The sequence below is a fragment of the Corapipo altera genome, unplaced genomic scaffold (assembly GCF_003945725.1).
Source record: "Corapipo altera isolate COAL_440 unplaced genomic scaffold, ASM394572v1 0, whole genome shotgun sequence".
NCBI classification, from domain to species: Eukaryota; Metazoa; Chordata; class Aves; order Passeriformes; family Pipridae; genus Corapipo; species Corapipo altera.
The window spans coordinates 31,420,633-31,448,167 of record NW_020884872.1 but is presented as its reverse complement, the minus strand read 5'-3'; the positions used below and the strand labels follow the sequence as shown (position 1 = coordinate 31,448,167).

Sequence of the window (27,535 nt, the reverse complement as noted above, 5' to 3'; positions counted from 1 at the left end):
CACCTGAAAAAACAACTACGATTACAGATAGTCAGCTGATAAATTTTAAATAAAACCAGAAATTGAATAAGAATTTTATTTTTTTAATTAGTTATTTGCCTTAGTATACAGTTATTTGCTGGATTTAAGACATGCTACGAAAAACAAATGGTTAAAACTTGCTGCACATCACACTATGTATAAAAGGTTCTCTTCGATTTATAATCTATGTGCTAGGAAACAATAATTCTGCTAATAAATAGCTCACCTTTCTTCTATAGCTGGGGAAATATTCATGTTTTATAAAGAATACAATACAAAATAAGTTAGAATGTAGACTTTTAATAAAGAAAGAAATAGGACTACAACAAAAACAAGCTTCAAACAAATAAAAAACAGCATGTTGAAAGTAGCTATTTGAAAGCTAAAAAAACTCTATCCTTTACTCTAGGCCTGGCCAAATAAACAAAATTAAAAATGCCTATTTGCTGTCATAAAAAATCCCAATTTTTCACCTGCAGATGTGGGCATGGCATAGCACCTCCCACAGGTATCGTGAACTTCACAGGTACATCCCAGCTCTCCCCATTGCTGAAGTCAACAAGTGCACAGGTAGAACTGACATTCTTTATCACAGTTCCTAAAAAACAACATAATAAAATATTCAAATTATTTTTCCTTCACCCCTTGTGGAAACGTTTCTTTTTAAATCCTAAAGGCTGTCACATATCACTGAGGTCAAACATGTCTATCCTTTACGTTCTTTGCTTTCATTTAGCGAGGGTAAGCTGTGCTAGGGCACTAGAGAAATTTGTACCTAAAAAAATCTCCCATCTTACTAGCTATTATTAATAAATGCTATAAAAATAAAATTAAGAGTCTTTTTCAAGCACAGGTCTGAAATCTGTAAGCTGATCAGGTGGATGAGAGTTGGCATAATGAAACTATTACACAGTTAAAAATATGTAATTGAAAATAAAAACAAAATAAGTAAAGGTAACACAAATATAAATACATAAATTATTTTTCTTAAGAAATTACAGAACTCAATTTTACTTATTAATTCTTGCTTAACACTCAACAAAAGGTCAGCAGCATTTAGTGAATTTTTTGAACACATGTAAAAGCTTGGTTTTTGCCAGATGATCAACAGAAATATTCAAGGGAGACAGCAAATAGGGATAGTTGATACTCTTGGGTACTCAGTTACTCAAAAGGATTTCCTTAGATACTCTTCATATCATTGCTTTCTAACTTTACAAAATGTATGTCTTCTTATAAATGTATATATGTGCTCATACAAAATATATATTTATTTTGCATGAATATACACATACAATATTAAATTTCATTAAGAAAGAAGCAGATAATTATGCAAAACTTATGTTTTATCAGCACTAAGAAACACTAAATAATATGGAAAATGTGGACAAAAATATATACCTGGATAATAAAATCCTGTGACGTTTGATCTTGCAATTACCTTTTGGCTTTTGTGAGTCACAAATATTTGCCATTTTTGTCCTGTCTTAGACTTTGACTTCATAGTTGCTTCTTCATGTCTCTGTAATTTGATACAATTATTTTGGCCACAACAGTTAATACAGTCAGCCTTAATCTATTCTTTGGAATCAATTAAAAATTTAGGCAATGTAATGCTATAACCTCTGTAGAAAATACACAGTAAACTATAATTATTTTAAACTTTCAGAATAGTTATAAGTACAGTAAATACTCATGGATAAGTTCATCTAAGACTTTTCACTAGAAAATGCTGTTCTATATGGTCATAAATATATCTATACTTTCATGTGTTCAGGCAGAAATTCACCTTAATGAATTATAGTTCCAACTACCATTTTCCTACAAAAAAATTTACAAAGTTGCACAATTCATACTCAAGGATGTGGTAAGCAAAAATCAACTTTTTCAGAATAAGAGAATTTGCTCTATAGATTCATTTTGTCCAGCTAGGAGAGTCTTCACAAAAATATGATTTTCATTAAAAGTACCTCACTGTATGGGTTGACTCATTAAAATTCAGAATTAAAATTTTCAGGAATTTTAAACCATTCCATTTTAGCAAAATATTATACCATATTTTCCAGAGCTGTGACTGTCCAACATTGTGTCCCACATCATACAATAATTCTCCTCTTTGGGGGGCAGATCCTTTGACTACAGCTCCTCTAACACACACCACAGCCTCATAGAACACTGGAGTTTACTGCTGAATTGCTCATATGTCTAGTGTTCCACTTACTGGATAGTGAGAATAAAAATACCAATGCGTCCATGTGGTAGGGAAAAAAAGTGGGTTTTCCCCCTGGAATTAAACAAAATGGTAACCCCCGAGGGAGTGGTGTCTCTCTTGGTGTTGACCCAATCAGTGCCCCTGCAAAATTTAAACATATCCCACCAGACTGGAAAAGAAGGATGGTGAGGTAGTTGGAGAAAAAGTGGCCATGTTCTGAGACCACGAGGGGAGAAGGGGCAGGAGCCCCACTGGGGGGCCACGGCTCCCCAGCCCCCAGCTGAAGTTGCAGAAACTCGGAAACAGTGTTAAACTGGACCGAGGTCTGTAACTGAGAAGCTGGGAGTCTTTCTCCACTGTGAGTGGGCAGCAGAAGACAGAAAAGTGGCAGCAAAGGCAGCGCTGAGTGGAAGGCTATGGCCGAAGAGAGAGAGAGACAGAGAGAGAGAGAGAGAGAGAGAGAGAGAGAGAGAGAGACGGCAACAGAGCAGAGAAAGCTCAACAAAACCAGTTTTGGGGTAAGAACTGAACCAAACCCCCCAAAACCCTTTTGAGACCCCTCCTAGCAGGAGGAGATGGACTCCTACTTGAGGGGAGTCCTGGAGTGCAGCAACACCGGAGAGAGAGGAGCTAAGAAGCTCAGACACCCTGGAAGCTGGACCGGGATGGCCAGACAAAATGCAGAGGAGGGCCTTGCCCCTCCCCGCTGCTGCCAAGTTGGCAGTTTTGAGACAGAGCACAGGAGCTCTGATAGAACGCTTAGGCAAAGACTTTCAACTGAAAGCTGCCCTAACGTTCTGACTCAGGGGAGCTTGAATCCCTTGAGGAAGGGACTTTCACAAAGATGCCCTGCACTTCATGATATGACGTGGTGAGGCGAACCTTTATCCCGGTTATCACAGTCCACAGGAGAGAGACCTTCGCTTGGAGTCGAAGGGCCGAGAGGGGTTAGAGGAGACCCCCCTTGTGTGTAATGGGAAGAGATCCAGCTACAACTTCAGCTACGACTGCTGCATGGAAGAAGAGAGACACTGCTGCCCTGAAACGTGGAAAGGATCTTTCCTTCTTCCCTTCTGAACTCTTATTGGAGGGAGAAGAGATTTGATCCAATGTAAATATTGCTTTATCATAGGAGAGATAGTTAAGATTATGTATATAATGTATTATAATATTTATTTGTACAGTGACTGTAATATAATTCTCTTCCCCCCATATTGAGCCTTGTGTTGTGTCTGGAAAAACCATCTCACACTGGGGTGAGTTGTGGGAGGGAGGCTTGGACTCGGGAATTGGATTTTGGGGGTCTCAAACTACGACAGGCCAGCCTGCTGTGGACTGATTCAATTCTTAATTGAAATCAGTGACTGCCATTAGTAGTACCTGAACGAAGAATGGATTTCACACAACAACTGAGGCAGAGGGCTGTGGGAAATGCAGTATGTCAAAAATAGTCAGACACTCACAAGTGGCTCCATATGAAAATACACTGTCAGGCTTTCTGAGCTTCTGTGTACATGACTTTACAGTCACCATATTCTTCTACCTTAAAGCCTTTTACATCTCACATTAATATTTTACGGAGTCTCAGTGTTGTTTGTCTTAAAGTAAACCATGTTCCTGAATCTCCTTTTTTCTGGAAGAAACAATATCTTCCCATTCAGGAAGCTTGCTTATAATAAATCAGTTTCATCATTAAATAAAAATGGTGAAACTGATTTTCACCATTTAAAAAATCAGTTTCACCATTAATTTTTAAAATATTTATTAGCCTACCTCATGAACAATTTGCAAGCATCCATCTCTTATACAGTTCTTCTGAATCATAAAAATACAGAACTTGAAATCTCAAGATTTTCCACATATCTACACACTGCTCTGAAAAACTATTGTAACTCAGACTCTTTGTAAAACTCCTGCTTGCTAGGGCATTTATGACCTGTTTTCTTGCCTGGTGACATTTTTCTTCCCAAAAAGATGTATTTGATTTGATACTTGATTTTCTCTAAAAGTCAATAATGATGGAAAAGATATTAATAACTTTGACTAAATAGTTCGTTCTCAGTTTCACTATAATTATCAGTCTCTTTTTTCCAAAGTCCCCCACAAAAATCACAAATAGCCCTAAAAAAAAGTCCTAAAAATAAGCAAAACACGCACACACACATAAAGGCAAGGAGATGTTTTAAATGGGAGATATATGGGATTTTTCTAGCTTATTCTTTATCCCTATAGAACATTAATTATATCAACAACTCTGTTTTTCAAACTCAGTCTAAACCAGAGGCTCCTCACAGCGCTTAACTGACTGCTGGAAGTACAACCCAACAAAGGCTGATTTGATTGCAGACTTACAGTTCCACAGACACAAAAAGGTATTTGGGTAAGCCATTTAGTTAATTCCTCAGGCTTCAAAGGGACAGCTGCTGCTGAATATTTATTATCAACTAATTTGTTATGCTTGACTAATAACTTGGGCAACTTTCCAGCACTCTGCATTAATCCAAATACTAAAGACGACACAAGCATCCACAATGAGGATTCAGAACTGCAGAATTCAGGTGGCTCAGAAACACTGTTTAAATTCAAATCCATCCCTCCATCCCTCCTTCCTCTTGCACAGCTCAGACACTGTCAGAGTGCCCATTTCTGGCATTCAGTATGTTTATTACAAAAGAGCCCCATCTGATTCTCGAGGATTTTCAGCCTGTTTAGCTCTGCTACTGTTTAAGGCAATGCAAAAAAAACACATCAAGTGAAGGAGACTTTGTTTACCTTCCAATAGCTGCTACATTTTTTAATTCCCTTTCAAAAAATTAGGTTTTGCCCTTTCCTACTATAAATGAGAATGGATAGGAAGACTATCCACAGATCTCCATGTATCTTGGCTTGAACTTTGGCTTTTCATAATCCTGACACCTCAGAGCCAAGCAACCACTGCTTTTCCCAGGCTGTCAGTGACACCAAACCCATTCTGCATAGACCACAGTCCATTTTTATGAAAGAGCCTATCTTCTTTCACCTACACGCTATCTGTTCAGCAGGTACTTCACTGATGACAGTGGAAAATTTCACCCAATATTTCTTTGTAGTTATAACTTTTTAGTTGTTGTGCTATTTGGGATGCTTTTTTTTACTTTGTCTCCCTAAAAGAGACACAAGAACAAAGAGAGGAGATGCCAAGCTGTTTGGGAAACATATGAATGCAAAAAAGGTATCAACAGAGAGACATTAGTGATCCTTAAATAGTGAGGAAGAATGAGGAGCGTAAGAAATAGGAAACCGGGATATAAAAGGGAGATCCAGAATTTCCATTCTTAGAAAGAATCGAGTCTCGGCATAAATATTGCATTAGGAATAATTAAATCAACTGTATATGAAATACATTTTTCAGCAAGAAGAGACTCAGTGAGCCACTAGAGGTCCCTTTCCACCCAAATAAACATGCTTTACAAAACACATTATACTTATTAACTATTTTAAGTTATTTTTAATCATATGGTGACTATTCAGCAGGATCACAAACAAGTGTGAGCCTTACACGTTCGAGGTCATCCTAAGGAAAACATAGTACTTTTAAAAGTATATTCTTAATGAAAGTCAAGCAATGAATGCAACTTTATTTCTCTGCAAAATCTGAAATCCACCCCTATGCAGAAACAGAAATATTTAGAATGAGAAGGAATGTTCTCCATCATGCCCAAAGGCCAGATTACAACACTGGAGGAAGAAACATTTTACATTAAATTGTTAAGCCATTAACAGCAAGCACCAAACTATCCTGGAATCTATCACACTTGGACAATAGGAACGCCATGACCACAGTAGACTTGAAATTGTCTAATGAGAGGTGGGTAGGGGACCCTGAACAATTTTTTTTAATGTCACATAATGTTGTAAAGAGTTTTGTAATTCAGTGAGGAAAAAAAAACGCTAAAAAACTGGTGGATGACTGTTATGCCTTACAAGATCAAAACAGAAAACAAAATATTTTAAGTCAAAGCAGTTACTTATTAGGAAAAAAAATCAAACCAAAGTAAATGATACCTTTCTCATTTTCAGTATCTTAGATGAAAGCTGAGTGCCAGCCTGAAGAGGGAGTCTTGTGTCAACCCATGCTTTAATCGGTACAGCAGAAAGAACTGAGTAAACTGAGTATAATACAGTCCACAATTAGCCCTTCAACCAGGTAATCATCAATGTTCAAGGTTCTATATTTTGCCTGATAATAACTAAATGTGTTTGCTCATTTCCTAACGCATTTACTTTTTCATCACTGGAGGTCTTTGGTCATCTCATGGCCCTGTGCAAGTGGATGTCTGCTTCATTCTCCTCCAATAAGGCACTGGCACAGCCTACCTTTCACAGATGTGTCCAAACAAAGCAGCCTGAACACAGCTCCCAGAGAAGGTTGGAGCACAGAGGGAGGATAAAGACCACTAATTCAGTTGTAGGTTTAAATAGAAAGCTCTCATAGCAAGGACATCTAAAAAGGATTACTAATTCTTTTAAGAAGTTGTGTAGGTAATTCAGAACTCATAAAAGCTAAAAACTAAGAGGTTTTATTCTAAACTCAGTGAAAAAAAGCAGGAAGAAATTCAGAGATCTGTCTTGTTGAGTAGGGCTCCAGGATAATGGTGATTTTTCTACCCCATCTCACAATGACAATATTCATTCAGTGCCATATCAGCTATTTCCTTGTTGTAACATATTTCAGCTGGCTGTTTATTTCTTTATACTCATTTTGTAGACAGACATCACAGCTGGCAAAATCTCTGACAGCATTTTTAAAAGACTCCCCAATTTTTAAATTTTTTTCCACTGTTTTTCTACCACATAAACAGAATTCTAATTACATCTGCCTTTCTGCCTCTCACTCTTAAAGCCTTTCAGTTGTAGATTAGCAATTACTGAAGATGCTGCTCTGATTAGACTCCTAAAGCGGGTTGACTCAGGATAAGTGATTGCACAATGTTAATCACATCATGTCTGAGAGCACACATCGGTTGTTCCAAGGCAACAGCAAAATTACAGCCAACAAATGAAACATGAACATGTTTCTGCTGCTCTTGTATTGGATATTATATAGCAGAGGAAAATCAATAATCAAAATAGTTGTATTAGCAATATAATATTTTCAGACTAAAGCAAAATGAATCATCTCTTTTTTGAAGATATTAAAATGTTTTCAGATGTACTTAATGCAAAAAAAATCTCAAAAACTATAGAAAACTGAAAGTGATCCTTTCTGTAATCACTTATTTTCACACATGGCCTGAGCTATCATAATATATGTTATACAATGCCTGAGCTATCATAATATATTTTATACAATTTAACAAAATTAATTTTTTATAACTTATGTCATAGTATGTAAAAGGCCACAACTTATTGTGAAAACTATGGTTGTTCTTTGTGAAAAAAAAGTTACATCTCAGTCAATGAATGTCAAATAAAACAAAATACTTTTGTTATATTCTGGTACACAGTGAATAGGGATACTTGGCATAATTTACAGTTTCAAATTCCAGTTGTACATTCTCATTCATTGCTGAGCATTCACACTATAGGTTTGTACCATGACCATTTGAGTTTCACTTACATTACCTCTTTAAACTGATGTATGTATGTCTGTGTATGGTTTTGTATATGTTTACATGCATACATTGGGACATAAAATAACTATGATGAATATTTGATTATGCTTCTTACATAATACAAAGCATAAGACTTCCCTCAGTATTCACTGCAGCTAGGCCAACCACATGGTAGCTTCCCTCACTCAATTATATAAAATAATGAACAAGAAAAGGAATATATTAATATATGAGCTTTATAATTAATTCTCTATTTGTTTTTCCTTATCCTCTATTGGAACTTGGAAGTCTGAGGAAAGATTTTCTTTCTTGTTCATTTCCTAGAGAGTTGATTTTAATATTATTGTAGTATTACTCCACCTAGACAGCACTTCTGCAGAGGCAGCAAGACTCCCAGGGAAGCACCGTTTGATGAAGCTTTAAGATGAAAAAACTTGAAACTGAATAAGAGAAACATTTGGGGATTTTTTCAGAGCTAAGTACTGTGAATTTCAAAGCATCAATAGTATGTTCAGAAATCTTTCCACTGGGGAAGATTAAATCACTTTTCAAAACTCTAAAATGAAAAAGTATATTCTCTCTTCCAATAGGGCAGCCTGACTAACTTTAATTTTATACCTATTGCTCCATGTATTTCCATACTTGTTTCATTACACCTCTCAATAGGATTCCAGGTAAAATCAGATGTTCATCTGGAACATGCACACACATATATACAGATACATATATATATATATTTATAAAATCACAAACTTCAATAACATTTTCAGAGTAGCTAGACTACTGTATTAATGCTAGACTAATGTAATAATGAAATGGAGAGAGCACTCTTGCACCCACTTGCAAAAAGTGGGTGTCTCCTTCAGCATGAGCTCCAGATGCCACTGACTCAGTTCACAAGGCCATGAGATTGGCCACCAGTTCATGTATATCCACATTTTATGGACAGCTAAATTTTAGTGTATGAATATGAAGCTGACTCCCACCTCTTCTCTATATCTTTTATTTTACAAGAAAGATACCATGGGAGATTATAGTGAATTACTCCAACATTACAAGATCTTTTAGTCCTCTTTATCAGATATTAACCCAACCAGATCTTATAATATAATTGCCTTTAATGTATCTGTTCTTTCTCTGCTGTTGTTGCAGAGGATGCTTTGCTCCAATTAATTTTTAAGAGGTTTGATTTCTGTGGTTCTCTCAACTTCAGAACTTCTGTATCCCCAGTGCTTCAAAAAAGTCATTGAAAGCTTGCTCTCTTTTTAATTACCTTCTTTCCTCTATCCATTTTATTTAGCATCATGCTAAATGTCTGCTTTATCAGCTATAATCATGGAACAAAATTATTCCAGAAGCACATACTGAAGAGGAATATCTAACGAGAAAAAAATCCCTTCCAACATATTACCTTTTTATTGTTGCTTATGTGTGATTCTGAGCTTTTCTCAGTTTCCTTTTTGACAGCTTCCTGAAGATCAGAGGCTTGTTGCATATATGTTAATGCTGCCAGTATCTCATCTTCTAGCAATTTTACATCTTCATAGGAAATTGGCCATCCCAAATTCTCTAAAGCCTCCAGCAAAGCTTCTTTATGCTGCATATATTGGACTGGACCATCCTCTTTAAATCTTAAAAAATGTATTTAAAAAAATTAATAATCACAAGTAGAAAAATTTTAATTATGTCAGTACTTTACAGATAGAATCACAAAGCATAAAGGCAGAATAAAGCATCAGATTCATCCAATATATCTTTTGTATGCCACAAGTTCTTGCATTTCATCCAGATATTGTTGTGTCTAGTCAGACAATCATATCTGGCTTAACTGTATCTCATACAAAGACATCTACAGAGCAATTCAAGTGGCTGAGCATAGATGCCTGGTGTCATTTCAGATGTCCTAAAATATGTGAGGCATCAACAAAGAACTTGTAGACACAACTGGACTGCTGGAAGAGCAGGTAGAATGAAGTGGCAAGTATGGAAACAACCTAAAATGGCACCTGACAGACACTAAGTCCTGATTTGCTACAGGAATCTGGACTGATCACATAAAAAGAGACAATCCCCTACTATTTTTCCCTCTATCAATCCTGCACTGCTCAATTTCACTCAGTGACCAGGAGTTTGCTTCCATCCATGGTTCAGATTATGCCAATGTCCACGGGACTAAACAGCCAGTTTGAAGCCACACACCAAAGGTACTTACAAAGGTGAAATAGATACAGTCATCTTGTTGATTAAAAAACCCAAAGAAGCTGAACTTTCTAAAATCCAGAATAGGTAGAACTCTTTACATCTTCAGTTGGAAGTAACATAATTCTTTTAAGTCCTTTTAGCTTTTTTCTGGCTCTTCTCTACAGCTTTGCCAACATGTAAAAAAACCAATGAAGCCTAGATCTAAGGGAGAGCATTGAAGTGTCTGCCTTATCAATGCATGCAACCACAGTGATGCCTAATCACGTTGCCATACTCTTTGTCACTCCTTATCTCTCTACTCCTCTAGGAACTGTTTTGTATTGAAATTAACCTGACCAGTATAATTATTTACCTAGATTTTTTGTCTCTATTTCCTGAACCCATTATTAATTCATAACAAAGGTCAAGCTAATATCTCCTGAGCTGGATCTCTTAAACACTTTGAACACAAGCACAGTATTACCACTGCTCTAGTGAATTTGAATTTCCCTAGTATCTGAGGTAGCATTTTAATACACACTAGCAAACCAGAAGGCTCCTCAGTCAATAATTTCAGGACTCCTGTGACCAAGTTACTAAACTTTGTTTATTACTCTCTCTTTTCAGATTACTAATTTTGAAAGTATGTTGTCATTCTTCTGTAACACATGAACCTGGTCACTCAAATTGTAAACTTAGAAAAGAAATAGATCAAATATTTCAATATCTGTGCACCAATATTAATGATTTAATATGCCCCTCTAGCAGACTATACAATTGCTAAGACTTTTTTTTTTTTTATTACATGCACAATTGGCCACATAGTACCAAAAATGAGATATTTTGGATGCCGCTCTGTCAAATTTGCATACTGTACAACTCATTGTTTATCAACAGACATCTATTTCCTTCTTTTTTTCCCAATTATATGCTGTTCTTTTGTTTAGAAGTCTTGATTTCATCTCTACACCAGAACAGAGTTTTAGTTCTCCTTATTAATGATAGAACTGTGGGGTTTTTTACTCATTAGCTTACGTCTTCTTATAAGCATTCTAGTTTTCATTCGTGTTTTTCTGCCTAGGAATATTTCAGGCCCATTCAGTTTTCATTAATTGATCTTCACTTGATTCTCTGATGCAAACAGATGCTAACTTCACTGATGTCAGTCCTGTCTACACAGTTACTAGTTTTCTAAATCAATATACAGAAATAGGCTAGTTAAAGTAGTACAAGCTCCTAGTGTGATATACAGTTCCAGCACATGCTTTTAAGGTACTTATTACACTTTTACAAACAAGCCACTGAAGTGCGTTTTACAGGATGAGAGAAGATTTACTTTGATGCCAAAGGCAATGACATGCTGCCCTCTCAAGGCCCTGCCACTTCACACTGACTAAGAATAGATCAGCGGCATTCAAATGGAAGGCAAGTCTTTTCCTTTAAAATAAGTAGCATTGCAAAAGGAGGTCCAGAATTTAGTATTACTCCATATCACATATACATTTTTGAAAGCAAGATGTAGTTATGAAACATTTGAAAGTTAAACCAGTTGGTTATAAAAATAGTGACAAAAAGCTATCAAATATTTATGACCAGCCTTTCAGAGGTACATTAGAAAACCAAAAATGATAGCTTACTTGTCTCTTTCCTCCTGAGATAGTGCTCTCCAAATAACTAGGTTCAGGCGCCTATTAAAGAAAGTAAAGCAGTTTTTGAGGGAATGCAGTTCCTTGTGCAGCTGATCATCTCAAAACTAACAAATAAACAGTTTCTTAAGACATCTGCACTGATTTGTATTCCGAGAGCACTGTATCATCAACTTGTATCTTTATCATTCAGCTATGAAATTATCAACTGCAAAAAAAGATGGGAAAACAGCGTCTTCCATCAAGTAGCAGCACAACTATTTCAGGGTCATAGAAGGTTTAATGGCAATCACTGCTGCTTCCTGACAGGATTTTCTATGGATGGTTCTCTTCAGCAGCAGCAAGCTAAATCAAATAACAAAACTGATTAAACGCCAGTTAAGCTGCACAGTTTTTCCAATTAAACAGTTTCAGAAAAAATAGCCTGAATGTAGTAATGCTATTTTTTTTTTTTCTGCTAATATTACCCATCCATTGTTCTATTCAGGTTTCTAATTCATTAAACTCTGGCTATGAAGAAAAGCTACTAACAGGAAAACAGAAGTGATTATCCCAAAATGCAGTTCTGAGATCTTCTAAAAGCGTCACTAAACTTTCTGCTTTTGCTTTCTAGACACAAATTATAAACTCTTATTAGATCACCTAGCTTATGGCTTTCTCCATAAACATCTCAAACAAATAAGCCATCATTAAATTATTTCATTTCATACTACAGAAATAAATCTCTACAATGATGCTAATTGCTGTAATTACAGAACAATTTCAAAATTTCCTTTGGAAATGCAAGAACAAATTCACTGCTAGGAAAAATTCAGATTGTAACCATTAGAATATTAGCGGTCTTGCGAGATTTACTGGTGCATGTATGAAAAAAGCACATTACCAACAGATTTTGAATATTAATTTCTCGATGATTCATTTTATCTACTAGAAACCAAATCCCAGCATTTTTAGAATGTAAATTAGTTTGTTCACAATCTGCAGACTCAGCATGCTCCATTGACTATTTCATCCTTCTAAATGTGCATACTCATAACTAACTCATTTGTAAAAGCTTCTGGCTGTACAAGACCATACACATTATGAAGCTTCCAGTGTTTTGCTCCTTCAATACTGTATATTCTCTTTGTCAGTACAAAAATTCTCCCCTCACCACTTTTCTTCCTCTAAACCTGATGCTAAGGTCGATCTACATATGGGGAAGATATTATTATGCTTGCTTCTGTCCTTGAAACCCACATACCCTGATGTATTTTTCATCTATACATGTCAGAATAAATTTGTGACCAATAACTATTCACAAAGCTGAACTGCAACTTTTGCAAATTCAATTACTAGAAAAGTACTATGGCATTTAGAGCAAAATGATTTTGACTGGGTTGCTGTTTTACACGTGGAGATAAAACAAAGAGATCTCTTTTTTACATTGTCAATTACAAGGATCTTCAGACAGATCTTTCTTCTACATATCTTTTTCACAGAAGTGGGAACTCAATCCTACTATTGTAAATACACTGATCCATTGACCTCTGTGGGTAAACATAAGTAAACAGTACTCCTAATCATCAAATTTTTAGGGAGACTGTGAAAATGCTGTCAGTAGAAGATCACCAGAATTCAACCAGAAAACATTTTTATTTCCCTGAAAATCGAAGTCAATAAATGCAAAATATTGAATGGTATGGCACAGCAGTGAAAAACTTGATTTTTTTTTCAGAAGTCACCATTACAAATACACCAATTGAACCTACTATCAAAATGAGTAACAAATCAATTTTTATCAGTTTATCATCCTGAAAATAACAGTATTGTCTTAGTGACAGAACACACAAAACCAATAGATAATATCCATTAATATTAGACATATCAAGTAGCATTTGCAAATCATACTTCTTGATTTTTACCAAAAAAGATGTATGCAGGACAATAGGGATGAAAAAACTGAGCTATTACATGCTTTAAAAAGAACTGGTATGATCACAGAGCTACAGAGGAAGAAAATCCTCAAACCTTAAAGTGGAATTAATCAAAAAACAACAAGTAAGCACTTGTCATCAAGAGAGGTTTGGTCATATAAAATAATTACATCTGTAAATGTTACAGAATATAGCCTAAAAAATTATTTATTAAAATAATACTAGTTAAGGCTCTCATATGATTACTGAATTACACTAAAGCCAAATAATTGCATTGTTTCAAAAAAAATGCACAAAGTCATATCATAGAAAGAAATAGCTTAGGGATCTAATGTCCTTGTCCTGTTTACTTCTGTTGTGCTTTTCCCAACATTGAATTAATAAGCACAACACATATGTCTCTTAAAAAAACCCAACCAAATTTAAATTGTCAGTATCTTATTGGTACCTCAAATATATTCTTGCATCCATAGTTAAGTGATACAGCTGGCAGCAAAAAGCAGGTCCCTAATTTAAATACAAGCCTATGGATTTAGGAACTTAATTATAAGTTAAAAGTCTGGCTAACACTGTATGTTTATGGGAGATTTCTCCACAGAGATGACTGCTTTCAGGTTTATTCCCATCAAGTAAAAGAATTTTGCTTTTGTTACTGAACGAACATGACCTTGGCAACATGTTCAACATCTTTTTATTATCTCCTTGTCTATCATCTGCTGGTTTTTCATTCTCCTTTTTACTGCAAACATGATAAATTTCTGGTGATAGACTTGCCTTTTGTAGGATTTAATTGCTTGTTCCAGCTTCTCTTTATAGGCAACAAGATTCACTGCCTGAGGATTAATTAGTGTGATCTCCTTCTTGTCATTGCTAACATGGGCCAACGGTAATATCTATTATACAATAAAAAAAAAAGATTTTATTTATCATACAAATTTTCCTCCACCAGAATGACTGAATGCTGAGGGTCAGAACAGCCAGAAGGAACAGTAGAATGCTGCAGAAAGAAAAATTTGAGCACACCAAGCAAATGTCAGTATTAAGATGCAGTTTCCAGACAGTTCTTCTGAAATGCATCTAATTCTAGCATACAGGTGTGAGAGTACATATTTAAGTGTATTTAATGTTCTTATTGTGGAGCACCTAATTTTATAAGGAATTAGTGTATTATAGCTATAGAGAGACATTTTCACCATCACACTGATCACCAAAGAGAGAACAAGGTAGACATTGCTCACTGAAACTAGTCTTAATTAACCACAATAAGGCTTAATAACCTAATCAGATTCATCAGAATCAGGAACTTCAATACTTTTCAAATCTCACAATATAGCACCTACATAAGGCAACGTCATTATAATATAGAAAGCTATACATTTGCAAGTAGATCTTCAAAAGCCACAGAAAAGGGTAGAAAAGGATGACAGAGAGGAGGAAAAATGCCTTCCAAACTGTCAGTCTAAAATCCCCCCATCTTTCAGCCTCTTAAATTACTCAGCAGTTTGTGTAAGAAAAGCTATTTTATACATCAATGTCCTGGTGTTGAATATAAACAGAAAAAAACGCAAAAATTGCAGAAGATGGAGAATGATACTCTTTCTCTTCAACGCATATGGTTGAGTGGGAATCTTCTCCAAGTGCCTGTCTGAGATCAGGATATAGATGAGAAAAACCCCTATTGGGGGAATAAGACAAATAATCAGCAACTAGAGCAATAAAAAGACTTATTTAATTGAGAACATTTTTCAGTGATGTTTTATTTGTGTTTGAATCATCACAGCCTAGGTGGATTCCAAATTACCACAATATAAACCATTTCTCCAGGAACAGTGGTGTGACTTTATATCCCCCTCTCTTTCTGAGGACATCTCTCTGATTAATAAATCCGTGTCAAATCAGTGCCAGACCAAATCAAGGCTTCTAACATTAATCTTAAGATCACTTAAAAGCTAAAGATAATGGGAACATGGCAGTGAAGTACCTTGACAGAGACAGAGGAGATCAATCTCTGCCCATAATTCTGAGCAGTGAAACCTGGCTACTTGTCATTTCCAGATGAAGTCTGAAGGCTGAAAGGCAAGGAACTGATTACCCCTCTTCAAATTCCCTACTGCCATGATTGTTGTCTACAATGTTACTCAAACCAAGTTAAAAGCTCAGCAGAGCCTCACCATGTAGGAGCCCACTTCCACACTGCCTTACAAATTCTCAGAGTAACTCCAAGTGCAAACAGCACAATTTACAATGTGAATATTTAATACAGTTTATAAAACACTTTGAACAGAATATGAGGGGCAGACAAGCATAAATACATTATTATACTATTGAAGAATAAAAGCAGAATAGAATGTATTCTTAGCAAACAGTAAACTTTAAATATTATGCACACTTTGAGAACAATGAAAACTGCTCACGAAGTCAAGGTAAATTTGACAGCTTCAGCTGAAAGAGATGACAGGGAAACTTTTTAAGTGCCAAAATGTTTCATAGTTTTCCCAATACTTTAACTTTCATATCAGAAGAATTCACTTGTTTCAAAATGGCTTTTACTTCAAACTCAAAATTTCAAAATTTTAGAGACAAAACCAAAGCACAATAACCCTATAAAATCTTTCTTGCTTTAGACAAAAGAAAGATATTTTTGTTGGTTGAATCTGAACCTGATTCTTTTGAGCAAAACATTGAGTCAAAACTCCATGACTTCCAAAGCTGTACTTATATGATGCCACAACCTGCAATATATACTCACATGATTCTATATGCAACGGTATTTCCTCCAGAATTACCATACCATAATTTAGAGAAGCTCCCAAGCCATGATTTTTTTTCTGACTCTGAATCTGGATGGGAAGTTGAATAAATGAAACTCTTGGAAATAACTCGGGTGAAACTGACAGGTCACACAGAACTGAAAACAACAGGTCAGCCTCTTGCTAATGAACAGTTGGCATGGAAACCTTCTGCTTGCTGCACCTCTGAGGTAAGAAAACTGCTCATAGTTACTCCATCATAACTGTTAGCAAAGGCTGAAAACAAAAATTATACCATCCCCTGAAGAGCAAACAAGGATGTCTGCATTCCACACCAAGAAAACTAAGATCTTGGAGGGAAGAATGCAAAAATATCTGTATATTTACTATCTTCAATGAAACCTTGTGAAGTACTGGAATTATAAAGATCCTTAAAGTCTCCTATTCAAGCTCTATGTCTAGTCTCAGAACCTATTTTCTGCTTCCCTCAATTTTCTGGCATGAAGCTTAAGGGAGAAGGTTCTGTAGCTCACAAATTCTATTGGTTCCAATTTGTGTGCAACCCCCAATCTTATTTTTCCTTTCTATACTCAGCTTTAGATCCAGAAAAATCCATTTGTCTACACATAGAACAATAATTCTCCACTGCCTGAGAAACTGAGTGTCTGAATACAACTAATGGGAATTAGCAGGTATGAAAAAATTACAAAAATTATTATTTTGTCTTTACATCCTGAAATCTAAAGAAAGCCCAAGATTACTTTTTGAACTCTGCACAGTACTGGTTCATTCTAATGCTGAACTTAAATTCAGTCTTGAACTAGACTAGCAGAAGCTTTTATGACTTGCCATTAAAAATGGTCTGTACAAATCACTTGTTTTGACTACTTTCAAAGACCATTGTTTTACAGACTGGGTTGTTTTTGCTAGTAGCAATTCACATGCAGCTCAGGGTTGTCTGTAAAGGATTCCAAGAACTCTTCATCAAGAAACATGGAAGAAAGAGCTTCTCTTAGTAGGTATATTTAGAGGAAGATGGGAAAAGAAGTGACTGCTTAGAAATCAGATATAAGAGTTACGTGAAATTCACAATGTCTTTGTTTAACATTTCATTTACAGTAGATTGTTTTGTACAGTTTTGTAATCATTGGATGTCTGAATTTTTTTTAAAAATGGCTATTTTACATCTGAAATGTTAAAACATACATTTTGAAATGTTTTCATATAAAAAGACATCTTTTAATTGCGTAAAAAAAAAATTTCACACTTCAAAAAAATCCTTACAGATCTTGGTTTTGACTTGGTTTTACTAAAACAGAGGAACTAGTTTTTATTCCACAGTCTGCACGCTACAGCCAAAATTCCAGTTCCTATATTTAAAAAACAAGCATGGAAACTTTAAAATGTACAACTGTGTACATTTGTTATAAATCTTTTCCTTAGTTCTATACCCCATTCTATTACAAATCCCTTGTTCACTCCTTATTGTTTAAAAAGATCTTGTTTAGCTTTTTCTTTGAGTACTGTTTAAAGAAAAAGTTTTTATTAATCAAAACAAGCTGCAGCATATTCAAAGGACTTTCATAGGATGCATCACACAAGAATAATTAGAGCAACTTGCCACAAAATGGATTTTCTTTAAGTGGAATGGCAATTAGAGCTTTATGATATATAATTCACCATAAATAATATAAGTTTTATGATATACAATTCACAACCTCACAGCTGTCTACACACCTATTAGAACTAAATTTTAGTTACTGAATTCCAGTACTTTTCAAAAGGTCTTAGTGGTCACATGTAAACCTTGAGAATCCACAAGTCCACCAACTGTGCACCTGCACAAAATGACTTTATGAACTTGAAATACATACTCCGGTAAATTAATACATATTAGGAGAGGCTGTGGTGCTCAAGAAATTGCCAAACACCTGCTGGCTGCACACTGCCATCAACTGGTAACTGTGAAAGAGCTTAAGGGTAAAATATGTGAGAAGTACTGCTATTAACTATCAGTTTTATCTTCTTACTGATGCATGAATGACCACATAGATACGCATTATACATTTAGTGCACATGAACTATCTACAATGAACACCAGAGAATGCTATTATGACATTTATAGAAATTAATTTTAAAAATCCTTTTGAAAACACTACTAAGTTTTACTTACCTCATCAAATACTTTAGAAACTACATGCTTGTCCAGAACTGGGATGTATTTGGTACCATGAGGGACAGCTGTAGGAGCCAAGGCATCCATGATGGTGAGTCGCCTAGCAACCAAGCCATGGGTCTTTAACCAAAGAGCTGAAGAGATATCTAGAGAGCTAGAAAAGAGAGACTGTAAGATGTAGCACAAGGCAGAAACACATTTGAAAGGTCTGAAATGACTGAAGAAAAATAGAAACTATAATTTTTGTGATGTATTTCTATATGCGCACACATACCTTTTAGATGCCTTTTTCACATTCTGCATTTTCAGATCTAAGGGAAAACAATTCCATTTCATTATCTTAGAGGTTTTGTGCACACAAAAGTATACATAAACAAGCTGACATATAATAGCACCATTGTTTTATTTGAGCCTACTAGCAGCATCACAAAGACTACACAATAATGGCTATTTCATTTGCTAAATTAATCAATGAGAATTAGGTTTCCTTTGTTTCTTGGTGCTTGATCAATAGTAAGTGTTACTATATACCACATGAGCCCTAATTAATCAATGAGGAATGTATAAAATAGGTGTAAAATTTTTTTTTAAACATAAATTAGTATTTTTTTTTTTTTTTTTACCCAAAACCAAATATTAACCAGCTTAATTCCCAAGTCAAGAAGTGATACCAAGTACTACCACTAATAAGATGGCCAGGAGTGGCTACTTTAAGGTATACCACTATGAAAATCTATATAAAAGATATATAAAAAACTAAACATAACATGATGAAATGTAAAAAAGTCAAACATTTTTAAGCATCATATGTGAGGTTTAAGAATGACTTAGCAAACGTATCATAAAGTTCAGAGTTGCATGAATTACTGAAAGAAATTAAAGTTATCTGGATTTGTATCTAAGCTCCCTTGAAAACACTATTATCTCTACATATGTGTCTGTCCCAGAGAGCATGGGTTTTGCAAGTCTAAGCATATTAATGAGTGCAACCTCTTTTTACATTGGTACCACAGAATTGGAACCACCAGTCTCATCTTTTAACCCCAACACTGATCATAACCACAAACCACTTTTCCACAAGAATAGTGTATTACTGTACCACAGGTACAACAAGATTGTCAAGATCTATTTCTTATGTTGATAAGAAGCAACTGTAATATCCTTTCAGCAATATAAGGCATAGCTGTATCACAACTGCTGCATACTGTGAACACAACTAAGCTGTTGTAAACTGTATAGTTTGGGCACTGGCAGGAGTCTGGCCACAGTTGTAAAGACACTGTTACAATACCATTCTGCATGTCCAACTCTCCGCATCTCTGTTGCATTTCAGTCCTTTGTGCTGCAGATCTGCACAGTTTTGCCTCAAATGAGGTGCCACTACTTACAAATGCAGCACAAGAAATGTTATCCTCTGCCTCACTCAGAGCTTCCAGTTCTGCCAACTTGCCTTTCAAAATAGTTGTACACTTCACACTCTTCTTGACAGGAAAACTTTTTTCCTCTGGAGATGTTCTTTCCTCTGGGCTTTCTTCCCTAGATTTCACACCATGGCTCAGGATTCGCAGCAGGCTGCTCTTTGTTTGCTCTGTAGGTGTTGAAAGGGAAAGAAAGGAAGAGCTAAAAGAGCTAACTTACTAACTTACTAAGTACATGCCTGGGATTTTTGAGTTCCTCCTTGGTATTCTGTCCCAATTTTAAAGGGACTGCCTACAAACGACCTCAAGCACAAAATTGTTTGTACTTTATACAACACAAAGTTGTACTTTGTACTTTCCTCAAGGATGAAGGTTTCTTTTACTTCAGCTGGGTAAACTTGGTTTCAGACTGCAAGGATACAGTGGATATACAAAGGATACTTCCAAGAAAAATATAGTGTAGTAAGGGTGTAGTAAGGGAAATATTAGTGTAAGTAATGCTGTAACTAGTGAAACATAGATCAGCTCTTCATTCTTGCCAGATACGTACTTTCTTAGAATAAAAAAACTGTTAAAAAAACATTTACAGAGTTTTCAAAATATTTTGTTAAAGTGGTTAATTTTTTATTGCAGGGCCTGTGATGAAGGACAAATGAGTAGACATATGTTTGTCTCTTTTGGCCAGATGAATAAGATGGTTGAAAGCAAAAATGAAGATAAGTTAGTCAGATTTTCAAAAGGATGATTATTTATATCATCATACTTCATTTGTTCCTACAAAAGGGATGCTTTTTGCTATTTGCAACAGGATCTTTTCAAGTTAGTGAATAAATTCTGTTAACAACCACAGTTCATTTGAGTCTTACCTGCATATAATAATTTCTTTCTTCGGGCTGGACTGTCAGCAGTCGTTTGCCAGGTTTGCTGGTCTGGTGTCCGTGCTGGCTCTTCTGTAGCACAGAACAGCCTACTGCTAAGAGAAGTACTCAGCTCTTCAGCATGTTTGGATACAGCTTGTTAAGTGCTTGTAAGTGGTTAGTGCTTGTAAGTGTCAAAAAGAAATTATTCCAAGTATATAACACCGGTTTAAGAAATGCTAAGCTGAAGTTTTCTGGTAATTTAAATACTGTTTTCAGATGCTTCAAACAGCGCGAAATATCTTCTCTGTTATACTAATCTGCATTTCAAAGGGGAGTTCAAAGGAGGTTAAAATATTCTCAGTTTTTAAAACTATTTAAAAGTCCTTTCTTAGTTTATTTAAAAGATGTTCATTACTTTTAAGGTAACATCCTCATATCTTTTTAATAAGGATAGAATGTTCTGTAATAGCTACTTTGAATCCCAGGGGTAAGAATAAACCTACCATCAGCAATGGAAATATCTGACACACACATATATATGCATATATATATATATATCTCTAAGTGCCAGCATTAATAAAAAATATGAAATTTCTAAAATAAACACTTAAAAATATTTTTATGCTGGACATCCTACCTGCCCTTCCATACATATGAAATCATTCCACAGCACTCTCCAATTTTCATTTATTTTACTTTATTTTTTTATACCTTTACTTTAACTTACTGTTTTTAATAGATAATAATCCTGTCTTAAAAATCTGATTTCTTTTAATGCAATTTTTTACTTTTATACTATTACTTCACAGGTAAATACACAAATATATCTGTACATAATTTATGTTCCAATCAGCATATCCCAAAGAGTGGCAATTTAGTCATGAAGTCCAAGTCAGCCGTACCTATACGACAATAATTTTTCATTAATCCTTGAGATCGGAGGGAACAACTCTACCATGTGTTGGAGACAGAAAAATAATTTCCCCTCTATACTTTAATTATTCCTAATATCTTGAGACTATTGATATATTTGAGATAATTTCGTTTCAGGCATCATGGTATTGGTGCATTTTTCCAGATTTTTCTTTTGCATTACCTTAGCTGTTAAAAAAAAACCACCTCAAAACAACAAAGCAACAACCTTTCTTTTAAAAAGAGAATGTCAGAGGTTAAAAATGCAAGACAATGAAAAGGAGAAATGTAACAGATAGCTCTTACGCCTTATTAACAAAATAACAGTATGAGGACATACTTATTCTCTGGATAATTTTCTTCATTAAAAGAATCCATCATCAGGCTTTTGACATGAAAGGTCTTTACTTTCTCTAGGTCTTTTTCTCCTTGATCAATTTCTCGTTTCAAAAGATGTATGTCTTTATTCTAACAAAAAGAAAATCATATGTTTTAGTACAACTAGGCCTAAACAAGTTTCATTTCTGAACTGAAACTAAGCAAGTTCTGATAATAATTTTGAATAATGGCTCAGGACAGCTTCCAAATTTTGTAGAATCTTTCAGGTAGACTCTTGTGCTTGGCATTACAGCCTTTCAAATTATTCTTCCTTTCTAGGAAAAAGACAAGCATTCCCTAACTAGCCAGTTACCCCTTGAGCTATGAACAGCCATATTTCTGAATAATGTACTGAGGTCAGTAGCTCCACTCACTTTCAGAAAGTAAGAAAATAAATAAGCAAATAAATAAAATACAATACAAGTTATGTACAACTGGTGGCCTGTCATTCTACAGATCACAGCTGTATCACATACTGTCCCTGGGAATGACAAAACATACTCTTCAAGGGAACATTGGAGCTGACTAAGAATCATTTGGATTAAGGAGGAGGAAACAGGAAGGAAATTCCAATGATGATTCCAACTCCCACAGGGCCAGAAGTGTAGAGATGTACAATACAGACTTTGGCAGTCATCTGTCCAGTATGAGCAGTGTCACATAGTCCACGCCATCAGGATCACTCAAATTGCCCAGTACACTTCTGATACTTTTCAAGAGCTGGATTATTTTCACATCTTCCTTCTAATTGGTGTTTGTAAAATTCAAGTTTCCTGCTACTGTCTTATTCCTTGTTCTCATTGTTCCACCACAACCATTTCTAAAATTTGTGGAATCAATTAAGTGTTACTTTTAATTAAAAATAAGAATATGTTTCAAATGGATGATTCTCTTAGTCTATTCAGAAATTTTCTACTGGGGATTGTTAGATTGAGCTGCTTAGTCACACCTGGTAGATGACTGCTATTCTAGTCATTTTACTCATTATGGATCTCTCCCCAGTGGCTACTGTAGAGCAAACTTTTAACAAAATTGATGGAATCATTCATCATCATTCAAATTCAGCTCTGCATTCTCTCATTTTTTAACAGGATACAAAACATAGTTTCATTTTAAACCATAACTTATTTCTGAGAGAGCAGAGATCACTCGTGTTTCTTCCAGAGCTGAATTTGGTCTGCATGTATTTTTAGGTTTTGGGTTTCAGGCGGGGGGCTAGGGGAGGGGGAATCTGTTTCCAACAGTAGCATTACAAAATGTTCTTTGCATGCCATTTGAGCTTTTTTGTTGCAGTCTAATAAAATTTAACAAGCAAAAAATGTCATACTTATTGCTTTTACATCACTTTGAAGATGACTAGGATTAACCCTCTTTTTTTTTTTAATAACCTATTGTAACGTGAAATCACAATAATGCAAGTTGTGGTTCCTTCAACAGCATGAAGAAGCAAATATATTTATTTTCAGATACTCACAAGAATAAACTCTGCAGTATCAGGATCAGTCAAATAAATGTTGTAATAATGAAACCGTCCCTCTGTTTTAGTAGACAGTTCATACAAAAATTTATTAGCTTCTATATCATCACAGTTGAATGATACAGTATGGATGGGAATTTTACAATGAAGATGGACCTCAGCAAAAATTATTTGGGAGGGCTGAAAATTGGAAAAAAAGTATATTAAAAATGCGGCATCTAGAAACATATTTATCAAAACATGGTGAATTTGTAAGAATTTAATCAGTCATACTGTTGCTTATAGACAAATATAGACCAGTTAAAAGCATCCACCTTATATGGATTGTTATTTCATAATTACATAAAATGAGCTAATTTAAAACAGATTTTGAAACACTGATAATGCATTAAAGTACAGGATGTAAATTGCAATATAATGCGTACTCTTTGTTTCTGAAGTCTTAAAAGAAATTACTAAAGTATAGGAAATTAAAGTACTGCTTTGGTGTTTAGTATCACTGGATATATATAAAAATATTTTTGGAAGTATATGAGTGTAGATATTTTTAATAAACAAAATTAGTTCACAGAAAAGTTAATTCAATACCAGGAAAGAAAATAAAGGCTGGGAAAACAGGAAAGCTAGTTTCTGCCTCACGAAAAGAAATAAAAATTAGGTGAAAAAGTAGATCTACCATGTCTGAAAACACTGAAGGATCTGGTAGAAAAAAATTATTCATTCAGTTCTGTAAATTCTGATAACCCTTCACCTCTTCAAAGTACTCAAAAAGCTTTACAAATTAAGCAGTATTTGCAGTATTATTGTTTGTTGCACTTTAACAGTTAAAAGCAATCTTGGCCATTTACCTCTTTTAATCTAAAAAAAGTAGAACATAAATCATAAAGGGCATTAGTAACCAGGTAAAAAGAAATCAGGTATTCATTAATTTTGAACTTAATAAAAATATTAAAAATAAGAATATTAATAAATGTATATTAAGCCAAATTATTCTTTGGTAAAACATTAATATATGCTTCTAGATAGAAAAACTGTGAAACAATGCAAATAAACATCCAAGAGACCGCACAAGACTCAGCACTGCAGGCATGATATTCATCTCCTACTTCTGACTTCTGACACCACTTTTCTGCATTTTCTGTTTTCTCATTTTAGAAATACCTGGTCAGGTCTCCCATCCGTCAAGAGATAAATAGCCTGAGTGTCAGTATCAGCAAGAGCAATCTGGAGAGCTTTGAGTGTATTTGTGGAACTTCCAACCTAGGAAACCAAGAAGAAAGAGACAAAGAAACAGCTATAAATACTAACAGTTCTTTGCCTCTGTTCTTAAATTCATAATGACAGTGTAGTGATTCAGGGGATAATACAGAACCAAAATGACTAATAAAATGGTGAAAACATTTATATCATGTAGCTAGAAAAATGAAAGCAAACATCAAAGTAGCATAAATTGCTACCAGATTGGTATTCAGTGCTTAAGCAAACACACATAAGCAAAATGCTGGCAGAAGAAATCTGAGCTGTACAAGCAAAAGCAATCACTAAAAGACTATAAAGATAGGAAGATGTAAGAAAGAAGATACATTCTCTTAATTTTTCCCACTGCTGCTCCTGCATGCCAACTCATCACTGCCCCTTGAAACACATATTTTACTTCACCAAATAAATCAAAAGCTCCATAAAGGAGTTGCATAAGTTTATTTCTCAAAAACTGGTAAGAGACTTCCTGACTTTCCAAATATTTTTCCAGACTCTCTCCCATCTACTCCTTGGCAAATTAATGTTAACATAATTTATATTTTAGCACAAAAGTTATCTATAGCAACAAAACATGCCCAATAAAGTAATACTGTGCCCACTAAAAAAAATTTTGGAGTAATACTAGACATTTTTCCTGTGTATGTCATTCACATACTTTGTGATCGTGATTTTTTTTTCTTTTTAGACTAAATGCAACTCTAAACTCACTGAAATGCATTTTATGGCTTATAGGAACCTAAAACCTACAGTTTACATCTTCAAACGTCCACCTTTCAAACATGCAGTGTACCAAACCTTCCAAATTAAAGGTACATGTAAAGTTTTACCAGTATGGAAAAGTGTTTCATCAAGTCTTAGTCTTTTTCTGGGGACAATCAAAATCCCTGAAAATATTTGGACTTGTTTTATGGTTGTATAACACCCGAATACTCCTCTGGAGGGAAGGGAGGATTGTAGTGGCGCAAGAAGAAACTTGGGATCCACATATATAATGTATTGCGGAAGATAAACATAAATCTCTAACATCGACCCGTGCATAAAAAAATGTTAAGACATAGCATTATTTTTTCAGTCCTAATAATTGCATTAAGACTTCTTCCAGTCCTTCCCACCACCACCAAGTTCTATTAGAAAGGACAAAGTAAGTAAATCAGGTAAAATGAAATAGGAGGTACATTCTGACAGTGATTCTGTACAGCTGCATAAGAGTGTGTGAGCAAGACAGCTCATATACTTTATAATCCTATCTTCTAATTCACAACCAATCCTTATCAGTACCCACTCATAAGAAATAACTAGCCAGAGACATTTTGTTTGTGTTAAATTTATCTAATATTCCTAATGTTTTAGTAAGCATCATAAAGTTTCAGACACATCACTCATTATTATGTGTAAATTGGCCATCCTGGCTCTTTTGATAATGGTACCTGGTTTTGAGCTAATTTGAAACAAAACAACTTCTTTCACATTTCATGTCATGGGAACATAGGGTGGATGCTGATGATGTGAGGAAAAGAATTATGTACCTTATAGTGAAAGCTGTTCATTTTAGGTTTCTCAATTGCTACTGTTACAAATGGACACTGGTTTTATCAGTGTTTAAATAACATTGACATACTTCAGCTATGTGACATTACCACCTCTAAAATTTTCAATGTTATCACATCTAAAGGATTTTTAAGGAACAGTTAGTTACTGTTTATAGCTTAGCTTCCATATTCATAATCCTGGGACCAAAGTTTATAAAATGAGATCAAAGGAGCTACTCTGATTAATATTCCAGACCAATCCTCTGTTGATTTCAGCTTCACTGTAAAGTCAGCCTTCTGATCTCAGACTTACACATGCACTGCTTAAAAGAGGCTAAAAGGTCACCAGCAGATGCCAACATTGAAAAAAGTAGTCTGCTCTTGTACCATTTCCTGTACCACTTCAGATATCTAGATCTGAATTTCGAATGAAATTTATAATAAACAATTAACAATTTTATGAATAATGATGAACAAGGCCATTCCCAAATGCATATATAAGATGGTGTCAAATTATGGTAGCTCAACGTATTATTGAACTTGCATGAAGGTGTACAACATATATGATTTAAACAGAGCCAAGTTTTCAAGTCTCAAGCAAAATTAACTAACCTCAGTTTTAAGTATTCACCAACTGCTCAGTGAGGCCACACTAAAACTTTCTTTTCTCTATGTGTTGGACTGTTAGTATTTTCTGAGAAATCTGTTATTTATCTTGCTTTATAGTCTCAGAGGCATTATGTAGCTTCCCCAATTCCCTCATCCCCAGGAATTTCGTATTAAATCTGAGGAAGAGCTGTCATAATGCTGAGGAGTTTTATTACATAAACATGAGGGGGTTTGTGTCAGAAAATATAACATGGGATACATCTGTAGCACTGGGCAACTGATTCTCAGTCATGTGCTCATAATGTTGTCCACATTTGACACATTAGGTGGTCCTAAAGTTGATGACAGTTACAATGTGGGGGATGACTGTGGCTGACTACAAGCATTTCTACTCTGTTTCAGGGAAAAGTGCTCAGATTTTGGCCACTGTCAGAGAAAGAATATTGGGTAGACAGACAGATGTTTGGTCTGGGTATGGTTGCTCTCATGTTTCTATCACAGCTAAAGTCACCTGTCTATCTATTCATCAACAGGGACTAGAAATGCTTCTCCAGGTTGCTGACATGTTTCCTGTACCACCTCTGAGCTGTAAGTCT

At 35.1% G+C, this 27,535-nt stretch overlaps 1 protein-coding gene across 1 annotated transcript in view; it reads right to left on the bottom strand.

Annotated features, from left to right (window-relative positions):
* VWA3B (von Willebrand factor A domain containing 3B) overlaps window positions 1-27,535 on the bottom strand; it is a 70,962-nt gene that overhangs the window by 10,541 nt on the left and 32,886 nt on the right. Inside the window, 12 exon segments of the mRNA XM_027642341.1 lie at window positions 495-619; window positions 1,423-1,543; window positions 9,239-9,458; window positions 11,646-11,696; window positions 14,345-14,463; window positions 18,494-18,650; window positions 18,771-18,807; window positions 19,947-20,084; window positions 20,781-20,887; window positions 22,027-22,154; window positions 23,539-23,721; window positions 24,703-24,801. Coding sequence (XP_027498142.1) covers window positions 495-619; window positions 1,423-1,543; window positions 9,239-9,458; window positions 11,646-11,696; window positions 14,345-14,463; window positions 18,494-18,650; window positions 18,771-18,807; window positions 19,947-20,084; window positions 20,781-20,887; window positions 22,027-22,154; window positions 23,539-23,721; window positions 24,703-24,801 — 1,485 coding nt within the window.